Consider the following 22,361-nt stretch of genomic DNA (forward strand, 5'->3'; position numbering starts at 1 on the left):
ACTGTGGCTGTACCATTAAAACACTCACTTTAGAGAAGGGGAGAATCTGATTTCCAGAGTTCTTACATAATAATATTCAAAAATAAATAAATGGAATACTCAATTAGGTGGCATGCTGGGGTTGTCCAAGGCTTCACCTGTGTCTTCGGTACCCAAGTGCCTTGGTGATGCTGACCGGGATTTGAGTTGTGGGTAGAGTAGCCAATGGGATGTTATTGAAGCTGGGTCCTGTATTCACAGGGAGGAGGGGTAGGGATCCCTCAGAGAAAATTCGAGAGGGGTGCGGCCCATGCTTATTGGCAGCAGTGGTCCCCATCTTCTGACTGGGTTGAGGGGCTTCCTGGGCCGCATTTCCTTTCCTCCCTGGAACTTGTGAGTATTGTAGGAAATGAGTGACACGGGCAGTGCTAATGGACTTCAAGCAACTGGATTTCCTAGAGAACGTTTATTGGAGGAGGAGGGACACAGAATCCTGAAGACTGCGTTGGGAGAAACCATAAAGGGTATCCAGTTTAACCTCCAAGCAAGCTTTTGAAAGCCTTGACAGCATTCTAGCCAGTTGCCATCTATGTGACCTTGAGCAAGGAACTTCACCTCTCTTAGCTTGTTTCCTCACCTGAAAAAAAAAAACAAAAACAAAGAGAAAGTAAAGCAAAGAAAACCTTACAGGTTTGTCATGAGGATTCATTGAGAAAACATGTACTTCTAGAACGGATTAGGTGCCCTGGGTTTTGTTGTTGCTGTTGTTGTTGGTAGTAGACTTTATTTTTCAGAGCAGTTTTAGATTCACAACAAAGAAGTTGAGTGGCAGGTACAGATACTTCCCATATAACCCCTGTCCTCCCCCATTATTGACTTCCCCCACCAGTGTGGGGCATTTGTTACAATTAATGAACCTACACTGGCTTATCAACATCACTCAAATTCCATAGTTTACATTAGGGTTCACGCTTAGTGTTGTACATTTAATGGATTTAGACAAATGTATGACATGTATCCACTGTTACAGTATCTTACGGAGTAGTTTCACTGTCCTAAAAATCCTCTGTGCTCTGCCCAGTCATTCCTCTCTCCCCCTAAGCCCTGGCAACCACTTTACTGCCTTGATAGTTTTGCTTTTTCCAGAATGTCATAGAGTTGGAATCATAGTGTGTAGGCTTTTCAGATTAGCTTCTTTCACTGAGTAACATCAGTGAGGGTTCCTCCATGTCTTTGCATGGCACTATAGCTTATTTCTGTTTAGTTCAGAGTAACATTCCATTGTCTGTATGTGCCACGGTTTATCCATTCACTCACCTACTGAAGGATGTCTTGGTTGCTTCCGTGTTTTGACAAATATTAATAAAGCTACTATAAACATCTGTGTGCAGGATTTTGTGTGGACATAAAATTTCAACTCATTGGTGCTTTATAATGAAAAATCTATCTGTCCTTATTCCCATAAATTATTCCCAAAGTTAGGAATCAGTGCAGCCGTGATGCCCAATTTGTGGCAAAATGCTCTTTATTAATTACCCAAGAGGCCATGGTCGCGCAGCAAGTAAACAGTGCACTACAAATCTGTTTACATCCGTTTCAGCAGACATTTTAAAACAATTAAACTGTCAAGGGGGCCTGGAGACAGAGCTTTGCATTTTAATGGGAAATGATTAAATATCAGGCATTATTGCTTTTGATGTGTCTGGGCTCTAAGAGGAGGGCAGAGTATTGATTGGGGCCTCTAGGAAGGGAGGAAGCTTAGTCGGGCTGCTTGACCACAATGCAATGAAAGCTTTGAGATCTGTAACTTCTTGGGCTGGGATTAAAGGCCACTCGCCAGAGAGTTAACTAGATTTGTCAACTTCGGTTTAGTTGGACTGTGCCTGTAGGGGCACAGGATAGATTGTGACTTCAGAGGTGTACTTTTGGTAGATGGGCAGAGAGAGAGTTGGTTGCTGATGGCGTCTATTGGAAAAGGGTGAGTGACACAGCACAGAGCACTGACCCCAGTATTGATTCCATCTGGATTAAAATCTTCATAAAGGAAATGAAGGCTGCCCATGCAGCCCCTGCCTCCACCAACTAATGCAACAGCCTACAGCCTGCGAATATGGATGTGTCACAATTATGGCAGCCACCCAGGCTCAGGCTTCTAGTGCATTGACCATGTAGGATGCACCATTCTCTGTTGCGTTCATTCATTCACAGGTGCTTGTCAGATCAATGTGGTCCTTGCCCCGTAGCCAATTCTCGTCCAATAAATGAGGGATCGTGTAAACGGCTTAATGCAATCCTGTGTAATAGTTCAATGATGGACATTTGTGTTGGGTACAGTGAAGGGACCAAGGCAACCACAATCAACTTGAGAGGCACGAGGAGGCTGGCAGAAAAGTCTTCCTGGAAGATATCCTATTTGAAAGAGGCAGACAAAGAGAGAAGAGCATCCCAAGCTGGGGGAAGATCATGAGCAGACCTGTGGAAGTGTGAAAGAGCCTGGTGCATCAGAGAACTCAGTCATTCTGGTGTGGGGGTTTGGGGCTGGTACCCTGAGCCATTGGGCTGGATCAGCACAAACCTGTACCCCTAAGGTAAGCAGAACACGTGAGCAATGCCATCCTCTGTGCCTTTCTATTGTTTAACATCCTTCCATTTGTCCCACTACCCAAAAGTATACCCATCAGAGAACAAGGCACTTTTTCTCCCCAAAATGAGAACACCTTTGTGAGAACTGTCATTTGGACAAATTCGTGTAAGTTAGTTTAATCAGATTGTTCTCCTCCATAACACCTGGCTAATATCAGCCACACTGAGGACGAGGCGAATAGGGAGACCCGGAATGCAAGAGAAAGAAGAAGCGTGAGGTTCTGACAGGGCTTCCAAGCCTAATAAGGGGGTTAACTCCTGCAGTGGAGTAGCAGCAGTTAGAGAACAGCGGCCCTGAGTAGCAGGAAGGCCCTGACTGGATGAGAATTAGTTTGGGGGCAAGGAGACAAAGGTTAGCAGAAATAAATTTCACGTGCCTTGCAATTTGGCTCCATGTCAGCCCTCACTTTGTTTATTTCTGTGCAGTCTAGACATCAGAGATTGAGTTGCGCTTATCCCAGAGGACCCCTGTCCCCACTGCACTGCCCAGGGCAGCCCCTGCAAAGCCGCAAGAAGCTATGCCGCAGCTGAAAGAAAGACTGAGTCAGTCTCTTGATTAGACCTGATAAGACCACTCATACTGAGATGGCTTAATTTTGTCCTTTGGGAAATGCCTTTTTTAAAGCGCTCTTACATTGGCCAAGAGACACTGCCTCCATATTAGGGTTTGCTATTTTTGTTTGAAGGAAGTTGGCATCTCTCCTGTGTAGGGAATTCACTCAAGCCTAAATTCTTCCATTAGCCATTTTGGTTTGCAAACAGGGAATTGGAGCATATGCAACTGTGTGTCTGGTGGCCTGAGTACTAGCTCAGCTTCCCAGTCACAGGGCAGTGGGAAAGAGCCCTGACCACACTCTGAAGCTGGTCACCTGCCCCTCAAAACGTGACTTGGGGGGGGTTAGTGGTTTTTTTAAGGGGCGCAACTGGCTACATAATTGCAGGGCCCAGGGCAAAATGAAAATGTTGAAACATTTTGTCCTTTGTTCAAAAATTGTTAAGAATTTAAAACGGTGACAGCAAAGCATTGAAACCGAGTTCAGGGTCCTCCTTAGAGCAGGGTCCCATGTGACTGCACAGGACAAACGTCCAGGAAGCCGGCCCTGCTGAGGAACAACTCTGTCCCATTTGGGTTCTGAGGGCTCCTGATGTTCAGGCCCCTGGGTTGTGGGTGGCTGGTGGGGGGTGGAGGAGGATGCTTGATTTCACAGCAGAACTAATTTTTCTCCATCCTCTGCCTCCTGCTGAAATCCCTACCTACTGCTAAACCAATTTCGCTTGAGGCTGAATCCCTTTGGGAGGGGTTAACGTTTGCAGCTGTCTGTTAGCTCCACTCAGTATGTGATGGAAAAGTGGAGGGAGAGAGCACGAGGCAATTTTGATTATGGCAGAGAAGCTTAAGGGAAAAAATTATGTAAGTTTATGGAGTGGTTTTGGGTATACATAATCTTCCTTTCCATATAGCACTGAGTTCGGGTGGTGGGACTCAATAAATATAGCTCCTTGTGGGTGTCAGAAATTCTTCAATATTCATTGATAGTGACAATATTCAGATCTTGAGACAGATTTCCTTTCTCTCTGACTCAAGGGAAGTTTACCCAGAGCCACACAGAAGGAGAATCCAATCTGTTCAATAGGAAAGACTCATTTGCTCCCAGAATAACTAAATTTCCATTTCCATTTGAATTTTTAACCCAAAGAGTGGATCTTTCATAAGGCAAAAATAAAAAGAATGGCAGTTTGACTTCACTTTTCCTTAAAATTTTGATTCCTGTATTAACACTGTTGAGTGCTTCAGGAACGTATGTGTGCATAATGCTAAAATAACCTGTTTCTTGCTTTTTGTTCTAATTAGCTGAAAGTCTCATCATAGGCTGCTGGTAGATTCTCTGAATTTTTAACAGATGACTTCAATAGGAAAATGTATTTTTTGGCAAGAAATTCAAAATTCAGGTAGAATTTCAACATTTGACAAAGTAATTGTTACAGAGGATCGAGCAATTGTCATTCTTATAAATGTCTATTTTGCTTGTAGCATCTTCTGTTCATCAACAATTGAATTTCAGAATAAAAGACATATTTTCTACATCCCAAAAGCCATTGGGGAACCTTTCAGACTATAAAATTCCTGACAGTGGGAAAAGTGTCTTCCAAAAAGGCAGCTAGCTCCAAAGGCACCTCTAATGTGCCGAGAGCTCCTGTTACAGACCATTTTTTGTAATTCTAGAAGGCAAAATAAAATTTTCTGCTCGGAAATAATAAGTTTAAGCAAATAGTATGGGCGAAGCTTATATCTGAGTCCAAGCAATGGTCTGATTATTGCTAGCACAATACCGTTACATGATGAATCATTAATGATCTGTGCGAGTCATAATGGCCTGTCACTAATGCCCATTAATGATCTCTCTATACCGCGAGTATGGGCTTGATGTTTCTGGCTGGTACCTTGGAGAATACTTTAGATATGCCTTAAACTTTCTCCACTCTCCTTTCTCTGTCTGCTCCAAATGTAGACAGCAATTGTCTGGGTAGGACCAGCTTATAAAGAAGCATGGCTTTGTTAAGGAAGTCGTATTCAGGTAAGATTGATTTAAGCGATGTTTTTGGAAGACATAGACTTGCAAGTTTATCTTGGACATTAATTAATGCCTTTGTGGAAATTAACAAAATTGTGCCGAGGATCTTTCTGTTGAGATCTTTTCTTTCTGGATGGGACAGGGGCTCTTGACTTTCCGTACTCCATGATGTTCGGCTATTGAGCATAGACTCTTGGAAAAATGCTTCCTTTGTTTCTTCGTAAGAGGAATTTTAGGTATTAATTGTTATAGGAGAATGAATGTGTATATCTGTCTTTTTAAAGCCCTATTTGTGTTTAGAGAACCACGACACTGACTGATTCAAGAGAGATTTCCTACATCCGGATCTGCATTTACTCTATATGCATACAGCCCAAAACATTAATTTGAATTTCTAAAGGAAGAGAAGAGAATAAATAATTATCATTGGCTTTAAAGGTATTTTGCTCTAAGCTTAGCAAAAGGAAAGAAAGAGAAGGCAACAGAGAGCTAAGGGAAGGTGGACACAATTACACATTAATTCTGAGAATCTTATTAGGTATATCTTCAGGGAAATCACAGAAGATAGGCACTCCATAATGTCTAAGCGAAACTAGGAGAGGATCCTTTCCTCCATGGCGGCGAGGGAGATGCCGCAGATAGCTAATGGAACCAACGCCCAACAGCCTCCGGCTCACAGAGAAAAACAAGATGAGAGAAGGTTGCCGGAGCGGCCACTTTCAAGCCTCTGAAAATAGCAAGACAGGGATTCTTTTGGAGAGTTGAAATCACTTCACTGGCTACTTTTTGATGAGAAATTTTAACACGTAGCTAAATGGAAAATGATGTATTTTCTTGGGAAACTTTTTGCCAGTCTGCATGTTATCTGAACGAAGTAGCCTCATCAGCGAATGCTTTCATTGAAACCCTTTGCACTTTCTTTAACATTGAACTCGAAAGGATCCCAGAGAATGCTAACCCCTGCGAACGTTTTGTTTTGCTAGAACATTTCATCCAAGTAAGTGATTACTCTTTGCAATTCTTGTTTCTTCAAAATCCTTCTCCCTGCCTTGAAATTGCTGACTAGCATGTGTTTATTCATGGAATTAACTGGGATTAATAGGCTTTCCCTTCTGAGTACCTTCTGGGGTCTCCTGGACTACTTGGAGTGGTCCCAGAGCTTCCACAAATGAAGGTTTGGATTGATCTGTCATGTTGCACGACGTTGTTTATTTCGTTATTTTCTACTGATCTCCCATGAAAAGGAGAAAGGAAAAAAAACACTTGAATGGTCAGGGCATCAAGGGCAATATAAGTTATGAAAAACATTACAGAATTTCTGAGGTCGGTTCAGCATTTCATTTTTTGATTATTCTCATAATTCATGTCTCTAATAAAACCCCCAAGGTTTCCACCTGTCAGATGGGAGACAGCTTATAATAATCCTTAAAGATATCATCCTATAGACTCTATGCCCCTTATCTCAGGATATGGTACATATAGCGGAAACATTTAAACTTGTCACTCTGCTTGTAAAGTATTTGAGTGGAACGCATACATTAATTCTTTGCTGAGTAAGGTCTGTGACACAGGTTAATTCTCACCAAATAATTATTGCATTGACTTGTGCATGCATTAATTGGAAATGATCGGATTACGATCTAAGCTGTTTGGTTAGATTCAAGCACCAACCAACTTTATGCTTACTTTATGTTTACAAAAGACTTCTAGATTGATTGATGAAATGTTATAAATGGACATGTCTGTTTTAAATAGATGTATGTTCATGGCAAACTGAGCCCCTTTGCAGAAATGAATGCAAACTATGGGGCAGATTGACAGTGACTGGGGTCTCTCTTTGAAAAGAATGTTAAAAGTACCTGATGCAATATAGGGCAAGCTCTGAGTCCATGGTAGCACAGTGCAAATGAGACCGGAAGAAAGGATTATGCAACGAAAAAAGGGCGAGTCCCAAGAAAGGTCAGATAGTTTCTTTGCCTTTAGACAGGAAAACGCTTCATCCCGGTATACAGATGAGAGTGGCGCAGCCACTGCACTCAGAAGCTTCTAAAGAATTCATTTCAACAGCTCTCAAGGCAGGAACTTTCACCCTACATCTCCCGTATCCAGTTAAGTCTGACGCCTGGTCTTTGGTCCTCAGGGAAGCTAAAGAACAGAGAGTAGCTCTGTTCTGTGTAACCCCTCACAGCCTGAAAGCCCTCGTGATCATGCCTATGTGAGTTAAAGAATCCGAGTTTCTTTAGCCTACCCTTGTAGTCTTGTTTCTAACCAACCCTGTTTTAGCTCACCCATTTACTTCTCTGAGTGTTTTTGTCCTTGCTCTGCTGCCTTCTGCTTGTCATGGCTACTTTTTCAGCTTTTCAGAGTCCCTTCATTTTCTTTTTTCTCTTTCTGGCTGGTTATGCGCCTTCTAGTCGGTGGCCTGCCTAATAGACCACGTATCATCCTGACTTAAGAGTTTCGCAAATTTAGAACACACGAAGACAGATTTCCCTCTCTTTGGGAACTGTAGGAAGTAACATATTTGTTAATAGTTTTCTTATCGGTAAGCACTTAGAAAATGATATATTTATCTATTGTTCTCTTATCAGTAATCACTTAGTCCATTTCCAGGGGATGCAGATGTGTACTTTCAGCTGCTCCATACATAGATCACTCATTCCAGACCTTGAGGCCATTATCACCTGGGCAGTGCCTCACAGTGCCTTCTCGGAATATGCAGTGCTGAGGGCCTGGGCCTGGGGTTTAGTAGATACTCAGTGTTTGTTGAGTGAATGAATATACCACAACAGCTGCATAGTGCACTCAAAACTATTTCAATGTATTTGCTTTGGACAAATGATTAAATAGTCTAAGCTGATCTTACGAAACTGACCAGAAAGGCTCTGTTCAAATTGTGTCTTTAGAATGTATAGTGGAAATGGATATTGGCCTTTTGCCTTTTGCTTTTGAAACTGGAGGCTTTGGAGTTGTGGATGCTATTGGAAGGAAAGAGGTCTTGGGTAGAGCAGCTCATCCCAGCAGCTAAGCTCTTGTGAAGGAAGTAGAATATCCACAGGAGGCAAGTGCCTCTTGGGTAGAAGAGGTTTTGTAAGTTTCCCTTGGGATACCAGGCCCATGGGAGAACGATGAATATGCCATAACTTTTCTTTTAATTCCAGCAGTGTCACTAGGCATGGCCTAAGAGTTTCAGCAATTGATAGAACAACTGCGTCTTTATATTATACAATTGAATTGTTTCCAGAAAATTATATGTAAATCAAGTCCCATTTGAAATCCACATGGGGTGTATAGGAAGGAAAGGGGCCTTTTTGTGAGTGTTTTCATAAAACAAAGACTTATAATGTACGTATTTAAAGGATTACTCTTTAATCTCTCCATTTGAAAGTCTGAATATTTTATACCAAATGAAAACATGATGTCTACATTCTGTTCAGAAGGAATTCTTTGACCAGGGCTTGGTAAAGTATGTTTTAATATAAAATAAAATATAATACAATAGTACCTCATTTGCGAGAATGTTAAAAGTTTATATCTGCTTACTTTGTTTTGCAAGTTTCTGAATAACTTATTAGTGTTTCTTAAAATTTAACAGCTGTTATCTGATATGACATGATACTATTGCCTTCTAAAATAGAATTTTTTAAAAACCTCACTCAAAGGGAGTTGTAAATGCAGCCATGGTCATTTACATATTTAGAGAGGGTATTCACGTGTCTCCTGGATGCAAAACTCTAATTCATTACCCACGCCAATTCAACATGGACCTGCAATGTCCAAATGTCAACTCTTTCCCAATATACTCCATCCTTTACTCTGTTCTTAGGCGACTAGGAGTTATAATTCAGGAGCCTTTCCTTGCATGACAAGATGGGTGTTATTTAGGCATATACTTGGGCTCCAGAGCAATCAGATTTGCAGATGTTTACTAGTTCTCTTCCTTTTATTGGTATGTGCATGAACCTCTGTGTAAAGAACAAATACTTTGGCATTTTTTGCAGTAATATTCATTGTTCCACTTAGGCCTAACAGCAAGATCACATAAGAAGATATTTTTCCAGCTCTAACACTAGCTACTATAATAGACTGTGATAACGTCTCAAAATGCCATATATTCATCATGTTCCTTCCCTATATAAAAACCTTTACTGGCTTCATTCCAAATGCCAACCAGTTGAGGGCAGGGGGTGGTTGACTTCATTCTCTAAGCAAAGCCCACAACAGTCTGGCTCAACATACCTTCCCAATCCTAGCTCCTTCTTTCCCTAAAAGAACTGCTTCAGTCAGTCCAATTGCCTCCATTACACCTAGTGTGTCCAACTCATTAGTGTGTACTCTATACAGTGCCCTGTCAGAGATGTGCTACACACTGAGGAAGGTGCCAAGATGAAAGAGCCATAGGCCCCGCCTTCCAGAAGGCATAGCCTGGTTGCCCAGCTGGCTAGTACCAGACACACTGTGATGAGTGCTATAATGGAAATACAAAAAGCCACAGGGAAGCAGGGCTAGCATAGATGCCTTCTGCTGGCTGGTTTGGGGATGGCCTCATCGAGGAGGCGTAATTTAACCAGGGACTTAAATGTATGTCAGACTTTGGTTCATGTCCTTTTAGATGCCTTTCCTATCCCCTCCCCCAACCAACTAAGGTTTAGTCACCCCCTAGAACTCTCAGTACTTACTAGCTAAACCAATCAAATGACATTCATTCTAAGCTACCTCGTATTTTATTGAACTTTGTGCTTATTTACCTTACTGGTTTATAAATTCCTAGGAAGCCATGCCCATATTCAATACTTATGTGTATCTACCTAATCAATAGCACAAGACTGATAACAACAGTAACTAAAAATGTCATTGATGTGAGAAAAAAAACATCAACTTTTGATTGAGTCCTGAGAAATCCTTGACTTCTTAGTTAGTAAGCCAAGATAGAGAACAGAACTAGTCAAGTGCACGATTCCTAAGCTAGACTCAACTACATACAAGCTGTGAAGATTCTTTCTGCTCCCTTTCATTTACTCAACAAGTATGCACTGAGAACCTACTATGTTGCAGGCAGGTAAAGTACTGAATAAAACATGGAATATATAGTCTCGAAGCAACGCAAGCAGCCTTTTTGTTCCGTTCTGCCTACTTCACATGATAACCCTGTCCTATAGATCTTAACGCTCCACAGACAGGAAAGGTGCACCCAAGGACAAGAAGTCAGATTCCTCCTTTTCTTCCTCTCCAAAATATTTTGTTCTATAAGGATGTAATCCACTTGATCTTTTTCCTTGGTCATCAGTTTCTTGGCTCCTTCTCATTAATACAGAGAGGCTTAAATAATCACCTTAACCGTTAGATTGTGTGACCAACAGCTGCCATTTGTTAAGCATCAACTTTGGGCCAGTCCCCAGCATAAATACTGTACAGGTGGAACTCGAGTTCTTACAACAGTCCTGCAAGGTAGGTGAATATTGTCCTGATTTTATTACTGAGGAAGCTGAGGCTCAGAGAGATTAAATCATGAGACAGAGTTCCCCAGTATTGAACATTAGAACCAGTCTTTAAAACAGGTCCATGTAATGCCAGGCAATCCTAGATATAATAGATGTTGAGCAAATATTGCTTCATTGATTGACTGATTGTTACCTTTCTGATTGCAAGCTCTTTATATATTTAAAATTTCAATGTAAGAGGTTGGTAGCCTTTGGTACCATCCCAGGCAGGAGTTTTTATGTTCCAATAGCAGTTCTATTAATGCTTAATAGAAGCAAAACTTTGTTTACACAATATAACTCACTTTTCTTAAACATTTTTCCATGAATACATATTGATAATGCATCTAAATAACATAGGAAAATTTAGAACCTCACTTAAAATTATAGTTTCTGTCAGATGCTCAGTTTCCAACATCCAACCAAAAATTGTAATGCCAAGTCATCTCGAAGAAGTAAAATAATCTGACTTTATAGACATATGAAAACTGACTCATAACAATAACTCATGAAAATATCCAAGATCACATTTCAAGCATTAGCTTCAGTATTGTCTAACTACACTATTTTTTTATGTTTCATTCATATGAAGAATTCATGACAATTTACTCTTTATTATTGCTCATAGAAATCATCTGAGAGTATCAAAATCATCTAAGAAAATAATATATTCCACATGAATATCAGTATAACTCCTGATTTGATAAATAGATGATAGATAGATAAGATAGATAGATGATAGATAAGATTTATTTCTTATTCAAATAATTTTTAAAGTTTATTATAGAAATATTTCAATAGCAGGTTTCCTATATTTAAAGAGTGATGATGTTCCTTTTTGTCCCAAATTCTTCAAAGGTTCCCAGCTGAAATATAATATTTAAACCTCAAAATCGGGTATAAAAAATCCTTCATGTTCTCCTTTCTAGCTGTTTACTCAGCCTCCCCTCCTAATTCTACTCCTTCCACGTTTCATCTCACGTGCTGTATCTGGAAATAGTGAATACCTTTCTATATAACTAAACATACTAAGATCCACTCCCCACCTCCACACTTTTCAATATTATTCCCTGTGCCTACAATCATTTTTCCCTTCTTGTCCAAATAGAAACCCCTTACTTATCCTTCAAAACTCAATTCAAATTCTGCTTCCACTTTGATCTGCTTGATACCTTCAAAAAGACTGTGGTCCTTCATTCATGCTCCTTTTGTGCATTATGCCTATTTTAACCAATTACTTGGTGTGCAGTGGCTTTACTATTTGTAAGTCTATCTTCCCATTAAAGCCTAACCCTGAATCATGGACACTGACTTCTTATTTTTTCATCTCCGGTGTCTACACTAACTGCACTATTTTTGTATGGGAAAATTATGTACTCTGGGATGAAAATTTTGTAACCCAGCTGTTCCCAAACTTTAGTGGGTGCCATCAGTATCCTCTGTGAAACTGGTTAAAATTGAAAATTCCCATCTGATTTCGTTGGAACCCAAGAATCTACGTTTTTACAGGTACTCAGTATGATTCTGGGAGCAGGAAGACCACACACAACTCACTTAGAGAAATCCTCCTGGACGTATTCTCCACTAATTACTCTCTTCCCAGTCTTCATTGTTGCCTTCCCTCACCAGCCTCCCATGTCCACCCACAAGAAGTTGAGTGTATATTAGTTTTTAAAGTTTTTTGCTATTTAGATATATTTACATACAATGAAGTCCTCAGATCTTAAGTACCCAGTTTGTTCAGTTTTGAAAAATGCATACACTCATATAATCCATGTTTAAGATCATAAAACATTTCCAGCACCCTAGAAATTTCTCTTATGCCCCATCTTAGTCAATACCCATCTGCTGCCAGAAGCAAACACTGAACTTATTTCTATCATCGTAGGTTAGTTTTCCCTATTTTAGAACTTCATATAAATGGAAACGTGGAAACATTATAGTATGTGGCTTTTTTAGGTCTGACTTCCTTCACCCAGAATAATGTTTTTGAAATTAATTCGTGTGTCTGTGTATCAGTAAGTCATTACATATCGTTGCTGATTTTATTACTCCATTGCATGAATATGCCAGTTTATTTACCTATTCTCTCATTGGGGGACATCTGGACTCTTTCCAGGTTTTGGCTATAATGAGTAAAGCTTCTATAAACAAGTTTTACAAAATTTTTGTGCACGTATATTTTAATTTGGGTGGGGTGAGATAAACACCTAGCAGTGAAATTGTTGGGTCATAACGTTGATCTAAGTTTCACTTTTCAGCCATCGCTAAACAATTTCCCATCATCATTCCCACCAATGAGAATTCTGAGGCTTCTATGCAATCACCAACATTTGGGGTTGTCAATTATTTTTATTCTACCTATTCTTATGTGTTTATAGTCGCATTCCATTTTGGTTTTAATTTTCAGATGCCTGATGACTAATGATGTTGAGTGCTTTTTCATGTGTTTAGTGGCTATTTATACATCTTCTTTATTGAAGTATCTGTCCAAGTGTGTTGCCTATTTTTCACTGGGTTTTTATTGTCTTATTATTGAGTTGTTCACAGTAACCTCTCATTATCTTTTTAATGTCTGTAGCATCTCTAGTGATATCCTCATTTTCATTTATTATATTAATACTTTGTATTTTTCTCTTTTTTCATCTGTCTTGCTAGTGGTTTAAAATTTTACTAATCTTTTCAAAGAATCAACTTTTGGCCTTGGTGACTATCTCTGTTTTTTGTGTCATTGATTTCCTTTGTCATTTTTATTATGTCCTTCCTCCTACTTGTTTGGGATTTAGTTAGTTCTTTTTCTATTTTCCTTTTTTTTTTTTAATTGGGGAATACTGGGGGACAGTGTGTTTCTCCAGGGCCCATCAGCTCCAAGTCGTTATCCTTCAATCTAGTTGTGGAGGGAGCAGCTCAGCTCCAAGTCCAGTCGCCGTTTTCTGTCTTTAGTTGCAGGGTGAGCAGCCCACCATCCCGTGTGGGAATTGAACTGGCAACCTTATTGTTGAGAGCTCACGCTCTAACCAACTGAGCCATCCGGCCGCCCACTTTTTCTAGTTTCTTAAAGTGGGAATATAAATCATTCATTTTACAACTATCTTCTTTTTGAGTAAAGGCATTTAAAGTTATAAATTTCCCTAGAAAAGCTGCTTTAGGTTCATTTCAGTTTTTGACATATTGTACTTCAATTATCATTGAATTCAAACTATTTTCTAGCTTCCCTTTTGTATTTTTCTTTTACCAATGAGTTATTTGAATGTGTGATATTTGATTTCCAAATTTTGGAGGATGGTCTATTTATATTCTTGATGTTGATTTCAAACTTGATATTTTTGCAGTCAGATAACATATTCTCTTTGATTTTGAACCTTAGACATGTATTTAAACTTGTGTTACGATTGAGCTTATAGTCTACATGGTGAATATTCCATGTGACCTTGAGAAGAATGTGTTTCCCCCTATTGGTTCGTGTAGTGTTCTATAAATTTATATCAGGTCAAATTGATTGATAGTGTTGTTCAGTTTTGTATTCTGAGTTTTTTGTCTACGTAGTCTATGAATTCCTTAGAGATGAATATTGAAACCTCTGACCATGACTGTGGGTTTATCCATATTTTCTTTCACTGCAATCAATTTTTGCTTCAAGTATCTAGTAGCTTTGTTAGTATGTGCAAACACATATAGGAATTTATATTCTTGATAAATGACCATTTTCTAAATCTGAAATTTCCTTTTGTATCTCTGGTAGTATTCATCACCACAAGGTCTACCTCATCTGATATTAGTACAGCTACACCATTTTTGTTAGGCTTAGTGTTTGCGGTATGTATATTTTCCATCTTTTGACATTCATTTTGTTTGCATCTTTATGTTTAAAGTGTGTTTCTTGTAAACATTATATAATTGAGTCTTTCTTTTTCCTCCAGTCCCCAAATTCTGCCTTTTATTTAAGGTTTTTAGACCATTTATCGGAATTATTGGTATGTTTGGGTTTAAATCTTCCATTTTGGTGCTTGACTTGTATTTGTCCCATCTTCTCTGCATCCCCGTGTTCCTCTTTTCCAGTATTTTTGGGGTGAATCAAGTATTTTTACATATTATGTTCTTTGTATCATTTTTACCAGTTTTACAAGATTACAATATGCACCTTTATTTCTGCAACTTTCAACATATATTCTATTACTTCACAAACAAGGTAAGAAAGTTGTAGCATTATTCTTCCAGTTATGCCACTCACAACTTTTGTGATCATTTTCTCATATATTTTATTCTATATGTGCTATAACCCCCCCTCATTATATTATTATTCTTACTATAAACAGTCAATAGTCTTTGTGATTTCTACACACACACACATGCGCGCACACACACATACACACACAGGCTATATTTTAAAAACAATCACCCTTTATATTTAACAATATATTTACTCCTTCTGATGTTTTTTCATTTCTTCTTGCCAAATTGTATTTCTATGTGGTGTAATTTTACTGCGGTATAAAGAACTTTTTTGGAGCATTTCTTGCAGTGCATATCTGTTGGATAAAAATTCTTTTAAGTTTTCTTTTCCTGAAAATTCCTTTATTTCACCTTCATCTTTGAAGAATAATTTTTGCTGGATATGTAATTCAAATTTGACTGCTGCTATCTTTCTTTCAGCAAATGAAATGGGATTCCATTGTTTTCTGACCTTCATTGTTTCTGATGAGAAGTTACATATTATTTTATCATCATTCCACTGTATGTAGTATTTCTGTTTTCTCTGAATGCTTTCAAGATTGCCTTTTTGTCTTTGGTTTTTAGTACTTTGACTATGATATGCCTAGCTGGTTTTTGTTTGTTTTATTAATCCTGTTTGGCATTCTGTAAACTTTTTGGATATTTAAGATGTTATCTTTCATACATTTTGAAAAATTGTTGGCCATTATCCCCTCACATATTTCTTCTGCTCATTTCTCCCTTTCTTCTCCTCCAGGGCCTCCAGTTACTTACCTCAGTTGGTTTGCTATTGTCCCACAATATCAAACACTCCGTTCCAGTTTTTTACTGTTTTATTTCTTTGTTTCTTTTTAGATACTTTCTATTCCCATGTTTCCAAGTCACAAATTCCATTCTCTGCTATATCCAGTCAACTGATAATCCCTTAAAACAAAGTCATCATTTCCGATATTCCATATTTCTAGTTTTTCTATATTTCTCTATTTATGGCTTCCATCTCAGTGCTAAAATTCTATATTCATTCCTTCATCTAGGCCATCTCTGAGACTGGTTCTAATGACTCTTTAGCTCTTGAGAATGTTTCCCATTTTCTTCTCTTTTGTAAGTCTTCTGTTTTATTTGTTTATGTAATTTCTGTTAATACAAGTCCCTATGTATGAAAGAAGACAAACTGAGGTAAATTATATCAGTGTCCAAAATGGGAATACCTTTTCTTCCATTAGGCCATTAGTATTTGGTTTGGAATTAATCTACTGTTAGATTGATCTGGATCTGAGCTCTGTTGTTGCTTTAGTTATATTCAATTCACCACAGATTTCACCTCATTTAAGAGCATGATCACAACCTTCTCTTTAGCAGGGCTTTCAATCTGTGTACCTGGATAATTTGTCCCTGTTCTCCTTCTTTAACCCCAAATTTCAGCAGTTTCTGTGTACTGGAACCCTGGCAGGAGGGGGGTTCTCTCTTTTGTCTCTTGCCTGTCACAGCAGTAGATGGCCAGTGGGGAGCGGGTTACTCAGTGTACTCTAAGTCCTCAGTGCCTGTGGGGTTTCTCTCAGTTGTTATCCTTGCCCTCCCTGCTCTATGCACCTAGGATTGAGTGGAAGGGGGGTGTCTCTCTCAGCTTTCCTGCCTCTTCTCCAGTGACAGATGACCTCTGTCTCCTGCTCATTGTAAAGCCTCGAGTGTGGAAGAATTCTAATTCATACTTCCTGAATTTTGTTTACCATCATCTCTTAGACTTACGCCTTGAAGTGCCATTATTGCAGAAGTAATAGTACTCAGTATAATGTGAGTGAAATATCCACCAACCACATAATATTCCCCAATTCTCTGCGTGTTTGACTAAGCGACAATTGCACAGAAGGCCTGGTTAAACCCAGTCTCCTACTTGGAGGTAAGAGTGTTTTCATGGTAGATTTTAAATGAAAGATCTTTGAAGAGCCAAGGGGCTGTGACTCCAGGAATGGAGTATTTGGGAATGGGAGAAGGGGAAAACGTTTTCTCTGTCTACTCACATTTAATTGCTAGATGAGAGACTGACTCCCCTCTGAAACTTTGGAGACCCTGGAGTTATGACCCACAGAACCAAGTGAGGAAAACTGCAAAAATTGTATCAGCTTAGAGTGGAGTAGCAGCACATAAGCCATTGCATGCTAGATTATGATTCATAAAAGTCTTTTATTTAATATAAATGTGTTCATATTTTCCTGCATATAAGGATCCTCAGCAGAGTATGAATTCACACATTTTTCTTCAGTTTTTGCTAACTGTGGCTTAGGAAAGGATAATCTAATATTAAAATACTGTTATATTTAAAATATAACTTTTCCCATCTGTCTTCTTTTTCATATTTAGTGTTAAGACCTTGTTGAATTAGGGAGACATTTTTTATACAAAACTGAAATCAGGCGTTATATGAAAGTAATAGCCAGTGGGAAATGCACAGAAACCACAGAACCTGTATTTTTCCCCCCAATCCTTTGTTTTTCACTGTGATGCCTTTTGGAATATCTTTTGTGGGCATACTTACAAGAATCTAAGGACAAAGAAATAATCATTATTAGCTTCGTTTGACATTTTAGTAGGTACCTTTTCTTAGCAGATCGCGAAAAAATGGGTTGGCCTCATTGACATCTTATGTACTTCTAGGGTAAAGCTAGAAAAACTGGTCTCCCTTAGAATTAAAGAGAGTGAATTTGTTCCGCAGTTAAGTCTTCCACGCAGCTCCTGTGTTTCATCACGTAAGGAGTGATGTAATTATGGGCTTTAGTCAGAATGTTATTTTGCTCACTTAAGATTCATTCTCAGGAAGGTTGAACAAATTTGAATTTCATGTGAAAGCTTTCTTTGTGTGCTTCAGTAACTATTTTCCCTTTATATAAGAGAAAATCTTGTTGGAGAGATCTGCAGATCTCCCCAGTGCCTGTGGGGCCTGGCCTAGCACCGGGGGGCCATCCGGGAAGGCTGTTGTTCCGTGCCTCATTAATGGGAGGGCTATGTGTATTTCCCGGAGAGAACCTTGGTGTTACAGTTATTCAACCTTCCCAGAAATTTGACACTGAGTAAAATTTGCCTTCCTCTCCCAGTACAAAGCCTCTGAGTTAAAAAACAAAACAAAACAAAATGTGAATCTTATTCTTGCTAAGTGGACAGAACGCAGGGTGTGGAGACACTCCAGCACTCCCTTGCACTGTGATGTTGGGCAAATTACTCAGTCTTTCTGAGCCTCACTTTCCACATCTGTAACAATTGAGGGAAACATGATGCCCACCTTGCAGGGTTATCTAAGGATTAGAGATAAGCTTTGTAAGAGAGTGGCACTTAGTAGGCACTTTACAAATACAAGCTATTATGGCAGTAAAGCATAGTGTTAAAAGCAGGTACCCTGGCACCAGACTGATTCCATAGCCTGCCAGTGATCTGTACTAGCTGCCATTTGGGCAAGTTGCTTCACTTCCCTATACCTTTGTTTCTCATCCAAAAATTAGGGATCTCGACTGAATATCTGTCCCTTCCATTAGTCTATAGTAGATGGGAGATTTGAGCTGTTTTTGTCCAGCCAGATATGTGTGCAAATAAAGCTGACATTAATAACATATATCAACAAGAAGAATAACAAAAGTAGCAAGTACAGTTTATTGCATGTGTACTATATGCCAAGTACATGTTAAGCTCTTAACAAATATTAACACAATTAGTTCTCACAATTACCCTAGGAGGTAGGCACTGTCGTTATTTTCACCTTAGAGTTGAGGAGACTCAGGAACAGAGAGGCTAACTGGCATGCTAAGGTCACACATCTGATATGCTATGGAATCAAGATTCACACCTAAGTTTTTAGCTGCAGAGTGCATGCTCTTAACTACTCTGCAAAATGGTCCGCTATTTTCTGCATTGAAGTGTTGAGTCTGCGCTAGGGCTTCAGGCTTTCTGTTTCATGACTTTTTCAATTTGATGGCTGTCGTGCAGGGCGGCCTGCAGGGTCTCAGCTCCCACTGCCCACATTAGAACGCAGGATGTGGCTAGGCCAAAAAGGAACACCCACGGAACCATAGGTAGGGGAGTCATACCCCTATAGTCTCACTGGAGGCTGGGGTCACATGACATGCGATCTGCTTCCGCTTTTCTGCCTGCCAACCAACTGACCGACTCCCCTCGACTCACCAACCAGCGCAGCCGCGGCAGTTATATCAGTGGCCAATTGGCTAACCAGCTACAGCTGACGGCCAACTAGCCACAGCCGAAGGCCAACTACTACCCTAGCCAGCACCCCTCCACATGAGGCCGAGAGCCTGGAAACTGCTCTCCGGGGCTTTGTCCCCACAATGGCGCAACTGAATGTGACGGACAAATAATTCTATGGTTTTGTGATAAGCTCCCATGGTGATTGTCTTTCTGATTAGTGGTGAATTAATGAAAGAAGTTTTGTGTACATGGATCTCTTATTTTATAGATGAAGAAATAGAAGCTCAGAGTTTAATACAGCGTTTTCCTAAAGCCCCACGACTAGTTAGGAAGGGAACTGAGACTCAAACTCAGGGTTCTTGTTTTCATCATTCCATCAAGCCTGTAGTTTGAAAAGTGGAAATGACAGCTCACCTTGGATACAACTAAACACTGTTTCTAATTATCATGTGCAAACCCATAACAAGCACTGCCTTATTACAATGCCTAGTCCTTATTTTATAAATGCAAAGTCATGCTTTGTCTATTACCAATAATATCAGTATTTTTGCAAGAAAGAGAAAAGGAGCTTCACGCTTCCTGGACAAGTGAAAGTAAATATCACTGGAAATGCACGCCAAATATCCTTAGTTAGGAAAGAAGCCATTATATTATCAATAGTCTTTGCCCTAAATGGCATTTCCTCTGCTGAAATCACAAACACCATCTGCAGCTGGCTCCTCTAAGAGGTAAAGACTTGAAATTCATGATGTCTGCTCCCGGCCGTCTGAGTGCTGAGAAACCTCACAGTACAGTTTAGGAAGAACAATGAGACATAAAGGAGCTGTTCTTGACCTGTGTCGCCTTCTTGTGTTCAGGTTGTTAGATTCAGGGAGCTCTATCCCCTAGTAAATAACCGTATCATGGGCATCACAAGCTTTACTTGTTGCTTTTCTGTTAGCAGTGACAGAGAATGTCCACGCTTCTCCACACAGACTCAGCAGCTGTATTCTCCCTGCCCTGTTGGTGCAGTATCATTTGTGTACTCAAGATGGTCCCCTTGACTCTTGAGGAAATTACAAAACTGGGTAAAAAAGATAATGAGGGAAAAATTGGTTTTATTTCAGATACATCTTTTCCAACCCCATCAAATCTCATTACTTATTTTCTGATAGTTCAGGTTAAAGAGACACTCGATTCAAACTAGATGGCCTCTGCCATTTTCCCAAATCAAGGTGAGAAGGAAAACAAACCATAAGTTGCAAAACATATGGAACAAAATGGAAACATTGAAACAAGACAAATGAAACTCAAACACTTTTATAATAAGCTTAAAAAAACTGTGGGGGGTTGACTTTAGATTTGCAGAAAAGTTTGCAGAGATGGTACAGAGCGTTTCCATATACCTTCATCCAATTTACCCTAAGATTAGCATCTTAAGTTATTATGGTGCATTTATTGAAACTGAGAAACCAACACTGGTACGTTACTATCAACTAAACCCCAGACCTTACTCGGATGACACCAGCTTTTCCATTAACGCCCTTGTTCTGTCCCAGGGTCTCATCCAGGATACCACATAGTATTTAGTAGTCATTCTTAGTCGCCTCTTGTCTGTGACGGTTTCTTTGTGTCTTACTGTTTTTTAGCTCGGTCTATTTTAACAGTAATTCCACATGGCTCGTGTGTCCTGAAGATAAGACCACTGACTATTCCAGACCGGCACCTAGTTTACAAATTCAGACCTGAATTTGTAAGAACCATATTTATACAATTCTACCTTAAAACCACCTTATGACCACCCCCAGCCCCTAAAACCCTGTAAGTACTCTTCACTAGCTCTCCCCTTTTAAGCCACCCTAAGGCTCTGTCATGGGAGTACTTTCTCTTGCTCAGCATGTTTCACACGCCCAACCTTTTATGACCAACAGGTTTCTCTGGTGGTCCTTGTGTTGGAGCTTTGACAGTGAGGTCCATCATGATCCATTCATTCACTAAATGTGAGAATCCCTTCTATAACATCTGATAAGTGTTTACCAGGTCTGTGTGAACCCCACAACCCTTTTAACGAACATTTCCAGTGACAGGGCACCAGTTACCTCCCAAAATAATTCTTTCTATTTTTGAACAGCCCCTTATTGTTAGAAATGGCTTCATCAGAGTGAGCCCTAATCTGTTTCCTTGCAGGTCCTCTTCATTGGCCCTATTTCTGTTCTCTAAACAATTAAGATATTGCATGGAAAGATAGTGCCATCTATAGTCCCGCTCCAGTGGTGTGGGAGGAGTGAGACATGCTTGGCTGGGCCAGCTTTGTTCAGATAATATCACTTGATAGCTGTCTGAATTTAGGCACGTGATGCAATCTCTCCTCTCCAGGCCCCATAGAATCATTATGAAAATGAAATGACACATATGAAAACACCTAGCACACTGTCAGGCGTAGAGCAAACTCTTAATAAATGAGAGTTGGTCAGGATGATCAACTCCTGAATACCCAGAATGAAATGTACCATTTGTGTTGTATTATATTATATTCTTCGCTCTTCCTCACAGTGGGGAATTCTACTTTCCCTTCTCATTAACTAATTTCCTAAAAGACTTAATTTTATTTTTCTCTTGACTTTTCCCCCCCTCGATGTTTAATGAAGCTGTTACTGAACAGAACTGAAGTGTTGAATAACCTGAGAGGATCCGTTCCTAACATTCATGAATCCCATATATTACCAACATGGAAGATTAGTTATGGTAGAGGGTGGGAGAATTTGGCAGGGATTAGCAAATACCCCTGCTAATCAACAGAATATGCAAATCAGACCCCTGCTTGTGGCATTGATCTAAATCTCTATGGAAACACCAGGGTTACCTGTATACATGTGAAGAAGTGATTTCAAAGCTGCAAAGTATGGCAGAAATCACTGCAATGAGCATCAAGGGAAAAACTGAGAAGTATTCCCCCTTCTTGAAGAAACTCATACAACTTTCTGTAAGTTTAGTAGTATCTTTGCTTTCCCTGAGCACATGCTACTGGAATGTTAATAGGAAATGATATAAACAGCAAAAAAAAAAAAGCAAGAGGGAGTAAGAAAAGATCAGAAACAATCCACAAAATATATAATCCATCTATCTGACCAAATAACTATAGATTAGGATTATTTGCATATTGGTGCGTAGCAGGATTGTGTGGTTTAGTATTACGGTTCTACCACTTGTTAGCTTAGTGACTGGTAGACAAATTTTTTAACCTCACTGTGCCTCATTTTCCTGCATTTATAACATGAGCATAATAATAGTTCCTCATTCAATTGCT

The 22,361-nt window shown here is 39.5% G+C and overlaps 1 protein-coding gene across 6 annotated transcripts in view; it reads left to right on the forward strand.

The window, feature by feature from the left end:
* Positions 1-22,361, forward strand: part of FGF13 (fibroblast growth factor 13) — a 514,923-nt gene that overhangs the window by 405,882 nt on the left and 86,680 nt on the right. Inside the window, exon 1 of one of the 6 annotated variants that reach the window (XM_033118027.1) lies at positions 5,051-5,198. The exons of the other annotated variants lie outside the window; for them this stretch is intronic. Within the exon in view, the coding sequence (XP_032973918.1) occupies positions 5,171-5,198 (28 nt within the window). The 5' untranslated portion in view covers positions 5,051-5,170. Of the gene's footprint in view, positions 1-5,050; positions 5,199-22,361 lie in introns of those variants that run through there. 6 annotated transcript variants of the gene reach the window in all.

Source organism: Rhinolophus ferrumequinum, chromosome X, assembly GCF_004115265.2.
Source record: "Rhinolophus ferrumequinum isolate MPI-CBG mRhiFer1 chromosome X, mRhiFer1_v1.p, whole genome shotgun sequence".
NCBI lineage: Eukaryota > Metazoa > Chordata > Mammalia > Chiroptera > Rhinolophidae > Rhinolophus > Rhinolophus ferrumequinum.